This window comes from Cyprinodon variegatus, unplaced genomic scaffold (genome assembly GCF_000732505.1).
Source record: "Cyprinodon variegatus isolate N-32 unplaced genomic scaffold, C_variegatus-1.0 Scaffold71, whole genome shotgun sequence".
NCBI lineage: Eukaryota > Metazoa > Chordata > Actinopteri > Cyprinodontiformes > Cyprinodontidae > Cyprinodon > Cyprinodon variegatus.
This window is the reverse complement of record NW_015150524.1, coordinates 1,013,154-1,035,339: the sequence shown is the minus strand read 5'-3', so window position 1 is coordinate 1,035,339 and position 22,186 is coordinate 1,013,154. Positions and strand designations below refer to the sequence as shown.

The 22,186-nt window shown below is 37.6% G+C and overlaps 2 protein-coding genes across 5 annotated transcripts in view; both read right to left on the bottom strand.

Moving 5' to 3' along the window:
• Positions 1 to 1,152: 1,152 nt before the first annotated feature.
• Positions 1,153 to 11,053, bottom strand: LOC107083242 (methyltransferase-like protein 24). 2 transcript variants are annotated; one of them, XM_015372274.1, is made up of 5 exons: positions 10,689 to 11,050; positions 8,005 to 8,103; positions 5,910 to 6,046; positions 5,494 to 5,761; positions 1,153 to 3,638 (listed from the first exon to the last, which is right to left on the bottom strand). In XM_015372274.1, the coding sequence occupies exons 1-5, from the start codon at positions 10,983 to 10,985 to the stop codon at positions 3,333 to 3,335; spliced, it is 1,107 nt and encodes a 368-aa protein (XP_015227760.1). In that variant the 5' UTR covers positions 10,986 to 11,050; the 3' UTR covers positions 1,153 to 3,332. The 2 variants fall into 2 exon arrangements, with proteins under 2 accessions (XP_015227760.1, XP_015227761.1); XM_015372275.1 differs by lacking the exon at positions 8,005 to 8,103 and having other exon boundaries at positions 10,689 to 11,053.
• A 3,321-nt stretch (positions 11,054 to 14,374) lies between these two features.
• The window catches only part of ahdc1 (AT-hook DNA binding motif containing 1), a 34,127-nt gene continuing 26,315 nt past the window's right edge, over positions 14,375 to 22,186 (bottom strand). For all 3 annotated transcript variants that reach the window (XM_015372384.1, XM_015372385.1, XM_015372386.1), the window contains one exon: positions 14,375 to 15,725. The gene's annotated coding sequence lies outside the window, so the exon portion shown is untranslated. The remainder of the gene's footprint in view (positions 15,726 to 22,186) is intronic.

The following is a 22,186-nucleotide window of genomic DNA, read 5'->3' as shown; positions in this document are numbered from 1 at the left end:
CTTTGCCTCTAAAAAGTGCACACAGTTGCTTTCTTAAATCAGCTAAGTATCCCACAAAATCTAGCTATGTGTATTTTAATCTATACTCCTCCATGAAGGCTTAAGGGATTTGTTAGGAGACATTTGTGACATAGTCACCACTGTAAAACTTGGTGGTGGCAGTATAAAAACTGTAGCTGTGGCCTCCACAAGTCCGTCCTCTCTGAAAACTTGGCAAAAATAGGCACAAAAAAGTGGTGGCAGTATCATGCTGCAAAAATCCTTTATTTCAGGGGAGGGAAGCCTTTGGGTTTCATTGTTTCAAATATGAATTCAGTCACCTTTAAGTTTCTTGCTTGTGGAAAAAAATCTAACATTTGTTTTCTTGACAATGTTAATTAATTCTTAATTAATTACATAAAGTTCTGTATGTATTGAAAGAAATGTGAACATGTTAAAAGGACAGTAAGGGCTCTGAAAGCAAAATGATGAAACCAAATTAAAACAATTCTTTATATGGGAAGATAGACAAGATCAAAAAAGTTTATTTTTTGGTTAAAAATCCTACCTGTTTTCACATAAAGACCTTTCTATTGCCTTGCTACCAAAATGTGCTAGATGTTTAAATTTGCATTGTTTTATCTCTAAAGCAGGTTAAGAGATTCTCAGTTTTAATTTGCATAAATAGTTTCACTTTGTGCACTTTTAAAAGGGAATTCATGTCTTTCACTGACTTGCAGAAAAATAAAATGCCGTGTTACATGTTTTAAACCTTCTACTTGGAATGTAGCAGGTTAAAATGTATGTAAAGACATTCATACTTAAAGATTATTTGTCCTACTGTTTTTTTTTTTATTTTGAGAAAAAACATGATAGCGTATAAACAGTCAAAAAATTTCAAATTTATTTACATAGCTCAAACTCCAAACAAAGTGAATATCGGGTTTCTGTATAAAAAAAGATAACTGGTTTAAGTTCAAATCTGAACGAAGAACAAATGTTCCTTTATGGTCATTTTGTCAGTATTCTACACATCTCTAGTTCCCTCTTAAACTCTAATCTGCAACCCCCTTAATCTCCACTAGAGGGCAGTGTTTATCGGATACATTTATGGTATACAAGGATCAGTGTTGCACGAAATATTAGTTTTGCTTCTTTGTTTTTTAATTCAAGGTTCAATATTTATTTATTTATATTGAATATATTATTTCTTTCTCTGTAAAACACACAAACAGTAGAACACGTAAACTAAACAATGAGCCACCCTACCTCACCAGACAGCACACGAAGTATAAAAGTACACCATAGGTATCCAAGGGCTTAAAGTGACCAGTTCTCAGTGGATTTGATATAGGGCTGAAACAATTATTCATGATTAATGGATAATTGAAATAATTGTCAAGTAATTTAGTAATTGATTAAGCTTTAACTAGAGAGTAGATACTCTAAAATATGCCTTTAGCTGACAGAGTAACTCACTTACAGCAGTATTTATACCAAAATTATAAAAAAAAATTTGTAAACATTTTGTATTTAAGATAAAAATCTTTTTTTGTCCGTCAATATGCGCTATCCACCACTCCTCCAGTGGAAAAGCTTTATTTTTACTTTGTTTAATTTGACAAAAAGTCTTCTTTAAGGAACCTTTGGCTGTCTGATAATTAATTGATTGATCGAAAAAGTTATCGACAGATTAATCGATTTGCAGAATAATCTTTAGTTGCAGCCCTACTGTGGTCTTTAACTTCAGATTTTCAGAAGATAAGTCTTCTTCAGTGTAGAAAACTCATATTACTAGCAACGTTTCAGATCTGAAGGTATACAGCATATTCCAGAGAGGATGTCTGCATTTTAAGAAATATCTCATCCCTACCCTGTACAGTATAAGGACGAATTTTAAAGATTTCCTTGTACCAAGTGGTGATATTAGGAAAAAGAGTTTTGGTCCTTTTAAGTAGTTTCTAGTATTGAAGAAGACTTTTCCAGAAAGCCTATAATCTAATACAGCAAAATGTAGGTTCCTAGAACGAGGCCAGGGAGGAAAGCCTCTTAGTTTTAGTTTTGAATATAGCCCTGATTTCAAAATTCAGAAACCTGTTTACATTCACAAAGTCATGGAAATAATCCCTCCTTTCTAAAATGCATTTAATGCATTAATAAGAAAATAATTAATCAATTGTGTTTAAAAAACAGGAGTAAGAAGCAATCTATGCTGTATTTTATATTTGGCTTCCCTTAGTTCTTTACGCGTAGCTTTTGAGCCAATCAGTCTTATTGCTGTTTGCTAATTGGCTTTAATTTTTTCGTTAGTCAGACCTCTTTCCCAAATGGAGTGAAATATCTAATAGATGATATGTTAGAGCTAAGGAGTTTGTAAAATGATGCAGTAAAATGTTTCCAGTCTTTGCACTCAAGATCTAATCTCTTAGAATCACTTTAAGGACTAATGGTATTCCCGTATGGCTTTTAAAACTTCCTCCTCACCTCTGCCTGTGCCTTCTGTACCTTTAATAAAGAACCACATTTCTCATCCTACAAAGAAATGTGGTTCTTGTCTCAGAGAAAGATGTGCATTCTGAGCTATAAAGGTTCTACTACTTCATTTGTATCAGTGGTTTTAGGACACCGCCCTCCATTGTTGTCTATGAGAGAAGGGATTAGCGTTGCTACAGATTGAAGTGAGACAGGAGAGCTAGCAAACGTCCTGGTTTATTACCCGATTCAAGTAATTAATGCTCTTTTTTGCCTAGAAGCTACTGCAAGATTTTCTAAACTGACCTTCCAACCTATCTACTGTCCTTTCCAGATCCAGCTGCTTTTGGGCCTCTTTCATATGTGCTGATGTGTAAAATATAATTATCCAACATATATATTTTTTACGAGCCTTCCGTAGTGTAGAGGCATTCGTATCTTGTGATTTATTTATTAAATTGACAGGTTACTTACAGTGGCTTTGAATATCCAGTGTCTATGAGCTGGGTCTCTACATAGGGGGGAAATAGTTACACTGATATGAAATTTGTGCCAATTATACTTAACTTTTCGGCTCAAATATGTCTCCAAGATTACAAGTAGGTTATTCTGAAAAAAGGATCGATGAAGAGATGAACAAAAAAAAAAAAAAATGTAGTCCTTTTGTAGAGGGTGAAATATCCTATCATGATAATTTAAATCTAAACCTTGACAGAAATCTTCCATTTTTACTCTTTAACTGGAGTAGCAGGATGGGCGATATATCAATGTTCAAGTTAAATATACAATTAAAGTCACCACCTAGTAATAAAGATCAAGACAGAATGAATTGCTCAATCATATTCTTTCTTGTTCTGTTCCACAGATGTGCATGTTGATAATCAGTGTCCTGTGTTGGCCCAGCTGAGGGTGTAGGAGCTGTGAGCACTTTCTGTGCTGCGTTTCAGGACACTGTGACCCTCTCCTGAGGAGCTGTGAACCAGGTGCATTCCAGAGGCTTCAAGGCCCCGAAGGACACTGAACCAGTAGCGGAGAACCTCCTCATCGCTGCCTCCCACCTCAAAGCCTGCCCAGTGCAGGTGCACAGTGGAAACCAGATGATGAATGTTCTGCAGAGTCCCCATCTCGATCCAGCTCTGAAAAATCCGCCACTCTGCACTTAACAGGTCAGCATACACAAAATGAACCTGAAAGGAGATGGAAATATTGACATATATAGGCTGTAGTTTCTTCATAAGTGCTAAATATTGTATAATTTAAGGATTTAAAAATTTTATTCTGAAATAGATAACTTTTATATCATTTCCACATTAAATACCCACATAACTCACCATAAGTCAGAAAAATGTCAATGAAATAGTGTTATATCACAGATTGGCATCTGAAGAATTGGAATTAAAATCCTGGTCCTGACTTTCAGAGCCTTGCATGGTCAGACCCTGCAGTACAGTGCTGTATCCCTACTCTTCTTCAACACACCCTTCGGTCTTCCACTCAGAACCTCCAGAGGGTCCCAAAAACGGGTTTAAAAACCCGTCCCTTCAGGCTTTAGCTCCAAGATTGTGAAATGACCCTCGTATGGTCAAAACTTCAAACATTGCTGTTTAAAAAAGCCTTTGCATAGTGAATTCTACACTTTTATACATCTACTGTATGTATGTTAATCCCCGTGTGTTTTATTTTATGCATTCTATGTACAGTACTTTGGGATTTCTATCTGTGAAAAGCCCTTTATAAATTACTTTTACTTATTACCGTACTTACCAAAGTAATGATAAACAATAAAAAAAAGAATACCTGATGACCATCATCCAAGTTATTGGATATAAGATGGGTGGAAAAATGTAGTATTAGAGATGCACCGAGCCAGTTTTTTCCCAATCGGATACTGATACCTGGGCTGGGCGTGTTGGCCAATATCAGATACCTAACTGTTGAATGAATAAACAGTATATCTTGCAGTGAAGGCTTTAGCCTTGGCATAACAATTTTTACAAAAAAAGATAAAAAATTTAACACAGATATGAATGTACTTTATATTATTTATTATAAAATAAGTGGCAAAAAAGAGAGAACTAATAGTTTAATGTAAAGTGCACTAGATTGGATCCCTGATTTCCAAAATAAATTTGCCGATATCTAATGCAGCTACTTAGTCAACATTAGAGCTGATATCGTATCTGATCGGTGCATCTCAAATTAGCATCCAAACAGCTAAAAGGAGCTTCATTGTGTGGCTCAGCCTTAGAGATGAGGAGTTCAGTTTAAATTAAGGAGTTTAAATCAAACATTTGATCAGGGCTGCTCCTGGGTGCCTCCCTTTAAGAATTTTTTTGCCAGTGAGTAACACTGACTTTAGGGAAGACCCATGAGTGACCTGAAGAACCAACACATCGGTATCCTCAAGAATGATTTGGACAGTGCTGCTTGGGTGAAATCTGTCTCTGTGGGCCACTTTAAAGAAGACATTGTGTTAAACCCAAATAGGTTTTTTTCATTAGATTTTCAAGGCACATCCATTGAATTCTAAAGAATGTATATGCAAATACCTGCTCGGGAGACTTATAACAATTATACAGTATTATAATGATATTGTGTTCACCAGCTACATTTGTGAACTTCAGTGAAAAATAGTTAGGATTGTTACTCTTAATATTATTGGTGAAAGTTTGACTAACTAAGAGTGTGAATACTGCATAATCCTCATCTTTTCATAGGTTTTGTATTAAATACTTCACGCCCCTCTCCATGTCTAGTAAACCCCTCTATTATCAGCCTATATTAGAATGAACCAACATAGAAGTCTAACTCAGACTGCAGGTATGTAACTCCCTCTTGTGGCTGCCGGATGTAGCTGGCTCCCCTGAATGAATCACTCACTTAAACCGTTGCCATAGCAGTCAGAGATGGCGCAGAGCCCTGTTACCATGGCAACAACCAAGTAAAATTGCTTTCTGGGTACACTGGGGTAAAAAGATTGTGAGGTGTGTTTGTTGTTGTTTTGGGGTGAAATTTTTAATTGCTTCTGCTCGCGTCTCTTACGGTGTGGTGTCCCAGCTCTGCCATGATGTCAGCCAGCGTGTGAGAAACCCCGCCCGGGCTGCCGCTCCACCTGTGCCTGTGCCTCTTTGGAGCTCGCCATTCCAGCCACAATTTGTGCTGGCTGAAGACGCCCCTGTTGCCATGGTTACTGGCCAAACTGTTGCCAAGGTGACCAACAGATGCACTGGAGGTGCTGGGATCAAAACGGTGGATTTCACATCCAAGCCTGGAGACAGTGCTCAGAAAGTCTGCATCTCCTCCATCCAAACTGGCGAGACAAAAGAAAAGCAGTCAGTAAGACAGAGGCTTAGAGAAGTGGTTAAAAAGATTTCTGCACCCATGATTAAATATGCATCGCATTAGTTTGAATGCAGCCGAGCCAGTGATAAGAATGCCTGAGCTTGCGATGCAGACACCTGAAAGAGTAGGCAACGCAGAGTCTGTGTGGAGCTGGAAGCAACCAGTCCTCTGCACACAGCAGCCAGCGAGCTGAAGCCACGGGGGGCGTCACTGCCTGAGCCTTCCCTGGAGGTAAAACCCTGGAGCAGTTCAGCTGGGGACAGGCAAGAAAGAGAAAAAGCTCATGACATGGAGATGTGAGAACCATCTGCCTCAGAATGAGCACTGACATGAGAGGAAGGTAAAGAATAAGAAGTGGTTTGATGAACAGTCTTCTGAAATTTGGAAGCGTTGACACCACATATGTGTGACCTATCAGCTCTTATTTTTTACTTTTCTTGAGCCAGTTGCAGGCACGTTAAACTTGGGCTGAATACCTAAAATGATCAAACACACCAGCACAGTATCCCACTTTCAACTCAACAGTTCCCCCCTTTTAGTTTCCCAACATTTGTTATTGTGCAACTTTTAAACTATTCTTTGGGAGTTTCCAGTCTGGAACAGTCTTTTCTGGCTCCAGATTTGGCAGAATGTTGCTGCCAGCATATTGACAGCACCTGACTGATATTACTGCTGTGTCAGGCTCCCACGCGAGTCTGCAGTCAGAGAAGGCCAGTACAGCTTATGAAAGCGGAGGGTTTTCTTCTTTTACTATTGATTGCTGTTCATATTTGGCAACATCTATCCCATAAAGACATTTTGTGCTTTGTGCTCACGTCTTACTGGATATCGTCATGAAAGGATGCAAGAGTTTGACAAGAGGTTGAAGATAGGGAGGGGTCTCCCTGAGGGGTTGCAAATCTAAGCTGTCATAGATGTGAAGGAAAACAGGGGGGGAAATCTTGAAGCCAAACTTTTTCAACATGACTTTATTGTTTTTTACTCTGATCTATCTTTAGAATTAAAGAAAGTATCAACATCTATGTCGGTTTTCCACATTTTGTTGCAAATTTTATGTATTTTATTAGCAGGTAAACTTAGACTTAGAGACTCAGACTCAACTTTATTTATCCCTTTATTTACTCCTTCAAGGAAATTCTGGTTCCAGTAGTTTATATAGAATACAAAGAGTTAAAGCAAGATGCAATTAAAGATCAAAATACAATTGTCAATAAAAAAAAGAGTGTATATAGTACAAAAAAAGCATAAGAAAAGTTGTAATGTTCTGATGTAATGTTTCTTTTAGATATAAAAATATCTGCACAGTAGAAAGCTAAGGAAAGACTACACAATAGTAGTCTTTCCACTGCAGAGATGTACAAACCAAGACAGACTAGTGGACAATCCAAAACCACTAATCAACCCTCTTTACTCTGATGCCCCTGAATGAAATTATTAAAAAGGCATACAAGTAATAAGAGTCCAAATGTAAATGATGTAATGAACTACAGTGCTATGAGGACCAAGGGACACAGCAGATTAAAGAAGTCCAGCTCAGTCCAAAGCCCATGGATAGGAGAATGTAGCTCCAACCTAAATAAATTGCTTCAGTTGGTAACAAGTAATTAAATTAAGTTTGTTCAACTTAATCTATTTATGTTGTCAGCTTATAAACTAAATAAAGATGGATCAACGTGATTCAATTACCTCTTACTAATTGAAGCGATTAGTTTAAGTTGGAGGTGCATTTTCTTTGTAGTGTATTAGCCAGGTACTCTATAAAAGTCCAGTTTGAGTTTTATCCACAGTAGGGAGCGAAAGGCAGTTCAAAGCATTGACTCAGTTATGCTGAATATATGTATAATATAATATGTATGCAGTTCCTTTTAGAATATTACTTGTCAAATGTTGAAAATGAAAATACTACAATTTCACTTTAACTTTACAATCATGCAAAAGGTTTTACTTTGTTCTATCGCCTAAAGTCCATTTGAAATATTTTAGGTTTTGCAGTTTCTTGGCTGCAGAGTTTATACTGTAGATAGCTAGAGAATGATCCTTTATAATGTATTAAGCCCATTTTAAATATATTTTTGCAAAAACATTCAGCTGTTAATAATTCAAAGGAATTACTTTTTTGTTTATTTGCAACCCTGGACTAACTCACCGTAGTCAAAAATGTTATTTAATTTACAAAATACTTTGTGTTTCAGTATTTTCTGTTGGGCCTACCTGAGGGCTTGTGATATACTTGATAATGCGGCTGAGTTCTGCAAAGAAGGACGGCTTGTTCGCCGCCCACAGCTGCTCCTCCATCACTCCGGGTCTCACCTGGGAGCATATGTACAAACTATATATCAATATGCTGCAGACAGGAAAGTAATAGACGATTCCTGAGAATTAGGAGGGAGGCTTAATAATGCACGGAGATGACAGAAAGAGAGGAGCAGGAAGGTCATAAGAGCTGACCCCAGGCTTGTTGGTGTTTGCCAGAAGTTTTTCAATACACAAACATACACACACACACAAAAATACCTCTCTCTAACTCCTAACGCCATGGCAACCTCTGTGGAGCAGGAGGGGTGCAACAGAATGAGTCAGAGAGTTTAGCCTTGGGCAGATAAAGAAAGGGAGAGTAAGAAAAGAGAAAGGCAGAGGGGAGCCGGAGAGGAGGAGAAGGAAGGTTTTGGGAAAAGTAGAAACAGACGGATGTGTACTCAGAAACACAGAAAGCGTCTGAGGATGGAGGCACAATCTGTCCAACCTCAGGGCACAGACAGAGAAGATAGACCAGCTGTCATCTTCCTCTGATCTGGGGTCAGGGCAGGGCTTGCCCCTTGCTCTCACCTGTTCTGTCATGCAGGTAATAATTCACAGAGCGTCACAGAATTTGGCCTAGCCCATGCTGGATGAGGACACCTTATCAGGAGGGCTTTATCTGCATTCCTCGGCGTGGAAGGCCCATTTGAAATTAATCTTTTTTTTACATGGGGGGGGCCACTGGCCTCCCACTTTCACCATGAAGGTTTTCTGTGGCAAGATGTGTTTCATTGCAGCTTTCCTACAACATGTGCAGAAATATCACATATGTCTTCATGCTTGTTTTAAAGCATACAGTATATGATGCCTCATTCGTCTGTTTTATCATTGCCCAACTCTAACGATCACTCTGACCATGTAACTCATTAACAGCTTCTTTCTTCTCACATTTTTTCTTCATTCTGATCAGAGTTCAGCAAACCTAACAATTTATAAGTAATTTTTGCTCTTTTTCTTTCTATACTGAATTTGTCCAGAAACGTAATTAAAAAAGATGGTTTTAAATGTTTTTTTTTATTTTTACAAATGCTTGTATAGCATTGTAACAATCCCAATTGTCTTTTCTAATATTAGTTTATACATTAAAGAAAAAAACGGGCAGTTGCCCAACAAATAGTTTTCCTAAATGGAATATTCTGTTGGACAAAGATAAAACAAACCATTTACAGGTTGATAAGAAAAATCTAAATAAAATTAGAAAAGAAAAAATATTATGCAAAATATATGTTTCACAAATTGAACACAGGAAAAAGGTGCTTTTTGTTTGGTACAATGGAATTGCTAACCTCAAAGCTAACTTCTATATAAGTTTTGCTGAGAGTTTGATAGAGCCTCTGTGGAGGGGCTAAAGGTCCATGTGCAGCCTCAGAGCCCCTAGCTTAGTGTTTTAAGTATTGTTTAAACCTTTCTTGTCCTCTAATTTTGACACATCTTTTTATCGTTTTCTCAGCCGAAAATCCAGCTACTTATCTAGAAAGCACTAAATGTTCTTGAGGGTTTAGGTGGTCCAATGTCCTCTGGAACAGATTTACTACTTTAGTTCTTGTGCTCCCCACCAGCTGTTTCTGGCTGAATCATTCTACTAAAACTACAGAATAATCACCTTTATTGCAGAGTTTCACTAAATTAGTAAAGCAGAATAAAAATAGTACACATTCTCTTTGATTTATATATTTTTTTGATTTCTTTGGTACTTATTTCTTTAATTCCAACTATTGATTTTATTCTACTGGAATAGACTCAGAGTGGTTTAAAGCTAGCGTTGGGTCAAAAAATTTGATCAAGTTTGTTTTTATTATTCTTCACAGCCAGCCATTTTAAACTTTATAACAAGTTGATCAAACTGTATTGAAACGCCTTCTTGAAATATGAAACTGTTAAACAAAGTATATAGATGTGAGGGGGGTGCTGTACTGGCTTTAGGTCACAGTATTGATGTGTTTGCGCTATTAACATTTCCTTAGCATTGTATAATATGAATATTAATCTCTTTTGACACTAAAAGATTAAGTCAATATTAAGAGGTTGTTTTGATCTATTCATAAACCAAAAGAGTCTCTCATTTAATGTGAGTTATTAGTATAAGTTATAAGTATTAGGTTATTTTTTTAATACTCATTCTTTAATAAAATTATAACTTGCAACTTAAACACACCGTCTACATCCAGATGTCAGAACATGCACAATGTTTTTTCTTTTTTTTAATGTTTGGAAGCTGTGAAAAAATTTTTTTTCACTGTATGCTATTTTAGATGTAGTTAACAGAATTCATTTGTTTTTAATTAACAAAGCGATAAGCCATGATTCTGGTTGTTTAAAAAACATTGAAAGAGACCTGTGACCTGAGTAGTATCCAAGTTATTATGATTCTATTGGTTAAATCAGCAACTTATATATATTGTTTTATCTGTTTATAGGTTCTGTAAACTGTATTGTACAACATAGAACACACTAAATCACTGGACATTAAACACATTTATTACTTTTATTGTTTGGTTTTTACAATCAAAATAATGTTTATGAGCTCTTTTTTTATGTATAAACACACACAAATTAGTTTTAAAAACTTGACAATTGTATCTGTATTCTAAACCAACCTCTTCCATCTCGTTCTCATCCTCAAACCCTCGCACCACATTCCTCCTCGGATCTCCGTCCTGCATCTCCTTCTCCTCCTCCAACCCCGGTCGCCTGAACTGGGCTCTCCAAGCCTGGCCTGTGGAGCTCCTATCCGGTTCGATGCTGATAACGGTGAGGGCAACAGCTCCGTCCCTCTCCTCCACCCACAGACGCACCAGGACCAGGAGCTGCACAGTGAGGAGAACCGGCAGGATCAACAGCAGCAGGAGGAGGCCCGCTCCTGAACGGGGGGACAAACCAGCCAGCTCCCGCATGCCTCCTCCGTGGATGAGCCGCAAAACATTTTCCTGTAATCCAACTTTTTGTCTCTTCTCCCCAGGGCAGAGAGGAAAGTCCCAGCTGGGTCCTCCTCCATCCCCTCCCTCCATGTGGCCTCCTCCTCCTCCTCTTTGGACCTTACAGCCCTCAGGGGGAACTTTGGATGACGAGGCGCATTCCTTAGTCAGTGGTGGTCCTCTTCAAAATGCTGTTTTATTTATCTAACAAATAACTGTAGAGTCAACAATCACCAAAGGTAGTAGAGAGGGAAAAAGCAGCAGACATTCAAACATCGGAGTCACATTTAAACAAAAAAGGGTAAAAGATGAATTTCTTGTTAAGATTCATCTTTATCTCAGAAAGAGCTTTTAACAACAGTAACTAGCATACTAACAATATTTTACTCACTATAAACACAACCAGTTCCTTTTTATTTAAATAAATGTATTTCTCTGCCAGCCAACTGAAGATTTTTTAAAGTTTTGCTTTATTTAAAGATGAAAAAACAAACTTTACACTGGTCAATCTGTAACAATATTAAAACCTCCAAACTCCAAGGAAAGAATAATTTGTCTGCCACTTTGTTGGATTTTAGTCTGTGATTCTATAAATACTTTGTCTTCCCTATCATCCTTACATTTTCAAACACACTTTTTACACTATTTTTACACCTTAATCAGTAACAGTGTATCTCTATAAGTCATTTTTTTAACTATTAGAAATCGTTTGGATTACAAAGAAAAAGCCCAAACAGTTTCCTTTTTGCTTGAAATATTTTAGCTTTAAAAAGCTGTTTTAATAAATGCTCTCAGATGAACTATGATGCCTCTTAGGTTCTATGTCAGGTCTTTATTACTTTAAGAAAATATTTTTATTATTATGCAGAAATATGCAGCCGCATCTTTTTTGATCCAAATCCTAAATTTAGGTCGCAACAAGAATAGAATATTGGACATTTTATACAAAAAAAAAAAACATCCTTAATAGAAAGTATGAAATAGAAATTTTCACCAAAAACTAGGTGCAGATTTTGAACCAGTGCTCTCCCATTAAGCCTTCTTTGTGCTGAAAAAGGATAATGTGGAAAAAAAGGTCCTTTCAAAATTTTTACATGAAGTGAATTAATTGACTACTTACCACTGTTGCATTTAAGGTGGTGATTTGTGTTTGTTATCAAAACACTACCTGCTAAGAGCTCATTCAACTATTGCTTAAACTGCTGTACTTTAGGTGGAGTTCACCAGTGGAATCTTATTCACCATGGTTTCAATTTTAAGTTTTTTCTTTACCTGCTCGCGCTGTATTTCTCAGCACTTGAGACTTTTTAAGTACTAATTAAGCTGAATGGAGGTGACAATGAAGAGTGGTGAGTTCTTGCAGTTTTTTTTCCTTTTAATGGAGCCTAGGCGGAAGTTCAACTAAATAAACGTATTGCTTTTCATACATCCACCTGTGACACAGCCAATCAGCTTTGAACCACACCTCCACAAAAGCCAATCAGCATCCAAAGTTCATCTTAAAAGGCCTCCGATAAGCACCTGTCTGCTCCTGTGCACAGGCGGAGGATGCACTGTGTGACTTAATTCAGATGACACCGTTTTAACCCACCTCCTGCCCCTCCTCCACCTTCGTAGCTAAAGCTTCAGGGTGTCATTCCTCCTGCACTGCGTTCCCTGTCTCATCTTAACTGGTCCGGCAGAAGACCGTTGAGCCTGGTTCTGCCAGAGGTTTCTTCCCAACAGGGAGTTTTTCCTCTCCACTGTCGCTTCATGCTTGCTCATCATGGACAGGTTCTCTCAACCTGTGTTATCCAACTGGACTTCCATCTTCCAGGTCTCTGAATGAAGCTCTAGCACCAGCTCACGCAGTCCACTGGATCTCACCATAAAGCTCAGCATACTGTCTTGCTAACCAGCAGTCTACAGACTGTCCAACTTCATCTATCTCAACTCCACCACCGGTTTCAGACCTGGGGGGGAAACAGTCCTATGCTTTGCTCCTTTTCATGCATATCTATCAAAATTAGTGAGGTAATGACAGGGTGCAACATGTTTGACTTCTTTACAAACGTATTTTAACATATTTTATAAAAGTGGCTCCATTGCAGCTGGGATCGGACTGCATGTAATTAGGTTCTCATATAAAATTGGACTGATGTTGATTTTGGAATGAGTTGGATTCTATATAACTTGATATAAATCTGAAATGTTTGTCTTCTTCTGGTGCATACACAACATTCATTGTAAATCTGAGCTATGGTGTTCAAGAGGAGGCTTGTTTGTGAAATTAAAATGCATTTTAAAAATGACAGGCTTTAAGCAGGCATTAGGAACATACTCTTATTAAGTTCTTTTTTTTCATTGGACTGATTTAATATTCTCATCTTAAATGTTGTGTTTTTATTAGCTGCAAGCTGAAAATTATGACAATTATGTATTAAAAGGCTTTAAACGTCAGTGTGTGTTAAATGAATCTGTATCATGTGTTTCCCTTGGTGAATTGAAGTGAATATGTCTTTAGGCTCATGCTTTATACCACTTAATATTATTGGACATAAAAGGAGAGAGAGTAAAGCGCCCTGAGACCTAAGGATTGACCTAAGTGCAAATGTTATTCAAAGGTCACCATGGAAATTACAGTTGGCTGTGATTTTTAAAGGCTTGTTGAAAAAATTGAAAACGTCAATGCTTATAAATATAGAACACTGTAAAAGTCAGGGGTAGAGAGCAGATGCCCTCCTCCCCCTAACGCTCGGTCTGTCATGTCGTGTTGTTGACAGAATGTGTCCCCCGTCTGCCGTACAGTGGAATGTCACAGCAAACATGTTTCCTCCGGCCATGTCTGAGTCTATTTAATCAGCCTGTTGACAAACTGTACACAATCTGCGGCCCGTAAACTTCCCCCATCTGCTTTCACTCTCCATCACTCTGTGCGTCGGTCTGGCGCACGCATCCACACAAGCTGTGGATTTACAATATTTCTGTCTCACAGCAAGTTCCCTTTTAAACATGGCCTCTTTTTCGACCAGCCTTTTTAACAGTTCCTTCATTTTCATCCTTGTTCTGGGTAAAGATTAGATGTGTTGAAATAAAATGCTTTGTGGATTTCTTTCTCTGCATTTAAACCCTCATCACTTTTGAAAATGTTCCTCAGTCTGGTTTCTTTCCAGCTTCCAACACGTCCTGCATTACTCTCCTCATCACTCATTCCTCTCCTCCCCTCTTTTTTTCTTTTTTACTCCGTCGAATCATGTCCTTATTTGAACTCCCTCCCTCACATTTGCAGGCAAAGCCCAGTACTTACAATGGCTTTTAAATCACATGCAACCACCCCCTTTTATCTGTTGAAGAAAACTGCACGACACAGGCAAGTTTACCAATGGCAAGAACGTAATGTGTATTTAAATATTTTGCACCTCAGATACATACATGATATGTAACAGACAGATATACAATTCATCTTTTTTTCTTTTCATTTTTTTGCAGCACAAAAACCACCAAACAACACAAGACCACAGAAAAAAGGAGGGAGAGAGTGAAAGAAAGAAAGATAAAAGAAAGAAAGCCCCGCCAAGACTTTGTCGTCTCTGGAGCCTTAATCCTTTTGACCCCACAGGCGCACACACATAAACACACACACATATATAGGAAACAAAAGCAAACAAACCTACAAATACATGCATCACTGCAGTCACGCAAATCCATTCTCTGTCTGGAGTCCACACACATACAAAAAAAACAAAACAAAAAAACAAAAACCAAGAGTCTCTTTGGGGCTGTTGTGTAATTTCAGTGTCTCTTTCCCTTGTAGTTAAAACAGCAAAACACAGGATGTTGAGTCTCCAAGCTGCAGTCCTCTTCCTACTCCTCTTCCTCCTCTCCTTCAGAGCGGAGCAGAGAAACCATGGCAAGTGGCAGAAGAGGGGAAAGTTTATGATGGCTTCCCCCTCCTGCCATCTTCTCCCCCCTTCCAGGCTTGGAGCTGAAGTCATATGTACAGATGCTGGTATTTCAAGAGCAGAAACTGATTTTAGTCCGCTTTTTCTATTAATGGGACACAAACATCAAGACGAAGTGCACAGAGCGAGACATTTGGCTAGGTTCATGGTTTTTCCCCAAAAAATAAAAACATACAAAAAAAAAAAGGTCGTCTTTTAGGCTCAGATGCGGCTCAGGTTGCGGCACAAGACAGTTGAGTGGTTTGAGTGCAGAACATTGCAGCTGGCTTTAGCAGTAAATGGGGAAGTTTTGGAGACAAAGACAGAAAGGGTGAGAGACAGAGAGAAAGCAGAGTGATCCTAATTTGTCTATACTGCAGAACAGAAATGGAAAGTACTCAGCGAAATACTGCATGTGTCACAGAAGGACCCAAAGGAATGGGGAAATAGGTTTGTCTCCGTCCACGGGCGCCTGGAGTTTGTCTGACATCCCTTCCTCCTTCCAGGGCAGAGTTCTCACGCATGATCATGGCAAGGTAGTGAACTAATCTGCACATGCGTTTCTGTGTGTTTTTATTTGCCTATTTCATTTCTTTCTAAGCGAGTGTGCGTGTGTGTGCTTGTGTTTTTGTACACGTGCATGCTTGAGCTTCATGGGTTGATCTTGATTGTCAGTGCTGGAGAATTAAAGCTTTACTGTCCAGAGCTGGCAGCTAAATTCTCACCCTTCAGTTCAGTCTCTCACAAAGAAGTCCCCTTAAAAAATATGTTTGCAAATCTGTAAAAGCTTAAGTTGAACCTGAAAAGAAAAACACAGACAGAGAAAAGAACATTAGATTTAAAAACAATAATTTCAAAGGAAAAAAACAATTGCAGAACTTCAAAAAATCAGTTTTAAACAAAAATATTTCTGGAAATGTTTCCGGTCAATGAAAAAAAGCACATTTAAGGCTTTTCATGATTAATATCTCCTTCCAAAATATTTCCACCCTTTGATTTTTTTTTTTCAATTCTCACTTTATAACCAACTGTATTTTATTAGAATTACACATGTGATAGAAAAAGATGGGGTGCATAAATCTAATAGGAAAACACCTCACTAAAAACTAGAGAAAAAATATTTAATGCATGTAGCCCTTTTTAATCTGATGCCCATAAATAAAATCCAAAGTGCAATTTAATTTGAGAATAAATGCAAGTAATTAACATCACTGAACAATTTACATCCTGTAGAACAATGGGACACAGCGGACAGATCATGGATACATTTGTTAGGAAGGAAGGAGAAGTTTAGATGAGTATTAAACAGTACTGTACAAAGAAGGAGCAAAGGAGCCCACAGCTCAGGTGGGAGCAACTATACAGTTGGGAAAAGGTGTTTCACATACAAAACGTGTTAAAATAAATAGTTCTAGGCTGTGAAAGTCACAAGACTTTGGCAGTGAGAAACCTAATCATATAGCCGGAGCTACTGTAGAATGATTTAGATTAAATAATATTCATGAACAAAGAACTGGCCCATTCAAAGTCTAGAATTTGTTGCAACAGTTATTTGTTTAAAGGTGCTCTACATACAGTCTGAACTTTTGTGTTAAGAAGAATGGACAAAATGTCAGCCTTCTGATGTGCAAAGCAGGTTGAAACAGCCCAGACAACCGTAGCTGCGGTGAAAGATGGTTTCAAATAAAAATGCATCAGGTATGCTTTTAAAACTATTTGAAAACTGTGTTTTTCTGCTTCACAAACATGCACAACTTTATGCTGGTGTGTAACTTCAAATCCCTAAAAGGTAATGAGGTTGTTTGTGAATTGGAGTTTATTGTATTTACAATGCATTAATAATCTTTTAGAAATCAAAACTGTCTAGAAACAGCAGGTCCACTTTAGCGAGCTGTCTGAAGCTGTTTTGCGACTTTAGTTTTGTTTTTAATCAATTAAAAGTTGCTCAGTTGTGCTGTGATGAGCTAATTCATCTGGCCAATGCAGTTTTCCACTTTCAGACGACCTCTCCGCTGCCTTCACATTAAATTTTAGGCTTTTATTGACTTGTAACTTTAATCGATATTCATTCAACTTTGCTGCATCTTACTGAATCTGAGCTGACAGTGGATCCCTGCACTCCAGACGTATGCTTGCAGTCAATAAAGACTGTAGTGTAAACTTCTGGAACATCTTATCTAATTTTTCATTTGTAAAACCATGTAAGACAGAATGACCACTGAAATACGAAGCTGCACACTGCATTAATAAAGAACAATCAAAGCAGTTTTTAGTAAACAGCAAACAGTACATATACTCAGAATTTGATCTGCAATCTTAATCTTTTGTAGATTTTTTCTTACAATACATAAATGGTGTTTATATACACCATTTATATAGACTTAAATATATCCATACACTGCTAACATTTATAGCAGCAAGGTTGAGACATACGGTAACCCTGAATGGATAATTCACTGCTCTTCTCAGCCGAACTGATAGGATTGATTTAAAATGGTCTGTTTTCTGCCATGGATCTTGTTTTTAAAGTAAAACAATTCCAGAAGCCTTGTCTAACATTGCTTCATCTGTTTAAAATTATGCATTTGAAATCATTGTACTGTAAGAAGACCAAATGCATCATGGTCTGCTAGACCATCCGTGAAACAGGCCCAAAGTATGATACTGACACCACTATGATTGCCGAATGCTTCAATGTTCTCAGATTTACTTAAAACATGCAAATCTCTTTGCTTCCAGTTACTGAAGCCACAGGAAAAAAATGAATGCACATGCAATTTTGTACACTTTATGTGGAATCTATGAAGCTCAGGCCCATAGTGTTTCTCCAGAAAACATTTCCTTTCTTGCAAAGGGCTGCAAATTTTATTTTAGCTTGAGCGAGTCACAAATGTATAGCTTCACTTCTTAGTTTGTTCCTGAACGTCCAAAAAAATATCTTTTTAGAAGGTTGCAGTTCTTGGAAATTGGTTTAAGACAATCAGGTGTTTAAACAGGATATTGATCCTTAATATGCATCAAAGCTGTTTAGGATTTGATAAAGACTGCCATAAAGCTTTTAAATTGGCTTTCCAAAAAGAAGAACCTGAAGGCTGTTGAAGATATGTGAAATTTAATAAGCTTTGTGCAGGGAAACTTAAAATAACTAAATATGCATGAGCCAAAAATTATTTTCTGCTTATAAAATATTTGGTGGGAATGTATTAAAGTAAGAACCTGTTTACATCATTTGACCCTTCATAGGGATAAGATAATCTAGAAGATATTTTGAGTTTTCTATTGTATTTCTACACTACACATGGTTTGCTCTGGAGATATAAAAAAGTTTCACATGAATTATAAAAAAAATCCATATTAAAGCTATAGTGGAGGATGTTCTTTTTCCAGATGGCTCGTCAAAATAAGTGGTCCTCCTAATTGTCAATCATTTTGGTGATATGTTTACGTAAGGCCGTCCTACGTGCTCGTCCCCATTTTCACTTACTGGTGGTGAGTCTGACATAGTGGAAAAATTGCACAACTTCTTTTGGAAAATAACCTTGTATGAGCGATGCAAACAGCAACTTTTAAACAGAGCGTGCACGAGGAGAAATGTTGTGAATTGGTGCTATATAAACTGAATTGAATTTCAATGTAGTGATGTAATATTTGCCATTTTAAAAACATACAGCCATATGATAACAAGTTGCTTTATACCAACCGCAGGCCCAGTTAGTTTTTATTAAATAATGATTACCAAAAAAAAAAGACTTGGATCTGGTCCTATAGGAGCGAAAAGAGGATACAATATCACTACAGTTGGTTTGTAAGGATTTTTTCTGACCATAACTGCACATCTGTTCCTTCTTCTCCTCAAAAGTCTGACTGTATTCTTCTAAGTCAGGGGTAGGCAGCGTTCTGTTTCCAAATGGTCATATTGACTTGGTTAACGGTATTAAAGGGCCAGACACAGGAGCAAAATTTCTCTCCCAGCAACAAGGCTGTAGGTTTCTTTAAACACGTTTTCTCTCCTTCTGATAAATTTTGTAAAACGCTGGCATGCTTGGTGGAAAAAAAGGTTTTTTTCAACAGTGTTACGCTCTTAGCATATCAAATAACTAGTCTGTGAACAGAAATTGTGACAAAATATTTCAATGTCAACAGCATTTAAATAAAAAAAATTCTAAGCCATGTTTAGTGAGGCAAAAACTGATTTAGCCACAAAAGTGAAGATAAAGTTTAATATGCCTGAACTTTTTCAATTGCCTTAAAATATATTGTTTTGTTCTTTGGTCCCTCTGGATCTACAGTATCTTATTAGTACTGCTCCATGTTTATCAAATGCAAGCAGAGTTGTTTTTGCTTGTTGAATCAGGCACAACTGGCCTTAGATTCTAGGGTCTGTATATTACGCTTAGCGGGAAAACCGGGTCTGATGTTTCCACTGTGTGCCGGTCGGAGCAGAGCTGTTTGAAGGAGATTTCAACCCTGGTTTCTTGCCGAGTCATATGACCCAGGTTGACATGGGTTATTGAGCAGTTCCCATTGCCACTTAAAGCAGGTTTTTCTGGGTTCAAACTGTTTTTTTGGCCAGTGGGAAAGGAGTGTAATATAGTTTCAACTCAGACTGGCTAGTATGGTATTTATTTTGCTTTATATACTAAATTTCTAGTTTGTTTTTTTAGAAGTCTACAGCCTGTCTCTACAAACAAACATTGTTTCTATTAGGGATGCAGTTAATTGAATTTGCATTGTAATTGCAATTTAACAAAATGCAATTTTCGAATCATGGTAGGTGTTCAATTTTGTTCACATCATATTCAACGGGAGTAAGATACTCAATTTGTCACTTCAGCCCTTTAGGTGGCGGTAATACATTTAAAGTGGGTTTGCTGCCACACATAGAGGTAGAGCATTTTAGCTAGCTTGCAGATCGGTGCATGCAAGTAGAATTAAGAACTTTTTCACACAAGGATTACAGTAAACTCCTGCAACAATGGACTCTTGACAAGCGAGCATTCAAAGTCTACGAATAAACTGAATCTCTAAAATTAAACATCTACAAGCTTGTTGTTAGTGCTAAGGAAAGTCGAAATAAAATGGCAATCTCAATATTGGTTAAAAATAATCGCAACTTTGATATTTGGTCAAATCATTTAGCCCTAGAATCTCAACCTTGTTATTGATTTATTTACTAACTTTAATCAGTACAGTTTAAGTGTAGGCAAAAACTTAACAGCACAGTAAACAGCTGACAAAAACAAACAACTAGCATCATATAAAGAGTAACAGTGAATTAAGACATTAAGGGTTTCCTAATGACTAAGGTAAAAGTAAAGTATATAAGGAATCAGAAAAATGAATGGAAAAAAGTAGAAAAACATAGTTGGGCCCTTTAAATAACCCCACACTGGATTTGTGGTTTCCTATTATTTATTTTTTTTGCAACAAAATTTTTTTTTTATATCTTTGCATTTTAACCTGATGCATCTAAATAATCCAGCTAAATAATAATAATCGAAAAAAAATTTATAAAATTTCTGGATGGGGTCTTCTTTGTTTCGTCTACATTTCGAGTTACAGGTAAATTCAGCCATATAAGTATCCTTGAGCTGCAAGCTGGATTTTGGCAAGATCTGAGTTTTCAGTCTCACAACAAATCCATCTTGAAAGGTTCTCGCTAATACATTCATCTCGTAACAACCAATGAGTCCGATCAATGATATGCCAACACGATTTTCTGGGGCGGGACATGTAGGAAAACGACAGTCAAAAGGGCCTTGCTTGGGGCATTAAAAAAATGACTACACTGAAGACCTCATCTGTCGACACAGCAACTGACTCGGTTTTAGTTAAAATAGCAGCAATTTCTTGTTTAAAGAAGGAGCAAAGAGAAGCACTTTGTGCCTTTATAGATGAGAAACATGTCTGTGCTCTTCTTCGGACAGGATTAGGAAACGTTTAATTTATCAGCTTACTCTGCTAGTGGTAGATCAATCAGGTGATATTGTTTTTTGATGTGATTGCGGACCCACCTGAATTCATAGAGTATGAAAACAAATTTTGTTACAGTTGATAAAATCTAGAGGCTTGTTCATTCTTCGACAAAAAAAAGTTTAACCTTAGTCGGAAGATTTATAAAGAATTTTTCAAGTAGAATTTTCAACAGGCCATTCTGAGGCATGAAAGTACCTTTACCTAAACATAGCTGCATATTTAAGGTTGTTTTGCTAGAAGGTGAGCCTCCGCCTACGTTTACCTGTTATAACAATAACACACCATGATGCTGCCATTACCTTGTTTCAATGAGTCCAGGGTAATATGCTGTTTTCTGTTTCTCCTGTTTTTTATTTAAGTCCAAAGGGTGATTTTTGTATCTTCAGATGCTAGCACTATTTTCCATGTTTGATGTGCCTTCTTCATTGCTTTTTTTTAAAGAAGAATTTACCAAAGCTGTGTTGGTTACTCCTCTGATTAATGCTTTGCCAGTTTAGGTGGACAGTCCTGACTGGTATATTCAATTGCAGAAGGATTAAACAGAGCTCTGAGATTTTTAACACTTGGCAAACAGTTGTCTAACCACATCCTGCTTTAAACTTTCACACAACTTTCTCCTTGATCTGCCTGCAGCATTCTTGGGTATAAAGCTATCAAAGCTTTAACAAAACAACTGGATTAATATTGAGATTAATTTAGCCACAGGTGGACTGTTTTTAGGAACTAGGCAACTTTGGGTGCAATAGACTTAAATTTGGTGTTAAGCCTCTTTTCCACTGAAATTAGCAAGTTAACACAGGTTTTTTAAACATGGGTCGACCCGCTGGCAATCAGCATTTGGCTCCATTCCGGTTGGCAAAAAAGCTGCGTCTGACAAGCTGGGTGGCCTCTGTACCCACGCAGCTGCGTGTCTGGTTACATTATCACGCTGGTATATTGTTGATGATGTCACCAGTATGACAGGAATCAGGAAAGTTAACAATGGACCGCGGCATTTGTTAGTCCGAATCCCTCTCACCAGTGCTGCTCCATGATTATTGAATGTAAACAGAGTTGTTTTGGCTTGTTAGATCAGATGCAACTGGCACGGTGTGTACGCTACGTTCTAAAGAATCATGTAATTTCACAGGTCAACCTGGTCTGATGTTCCTACTATATGCCAATCTGAGCTGAATTGTTTAGAGATGATTTAAACCAGGGTCCCCTGCTGAGTCGTTTGACCTGGGTAGACACGCTTCAGTGAGCTGTTCCCACTGCCACTAATGCTGCGTTCAGACCGCAAGC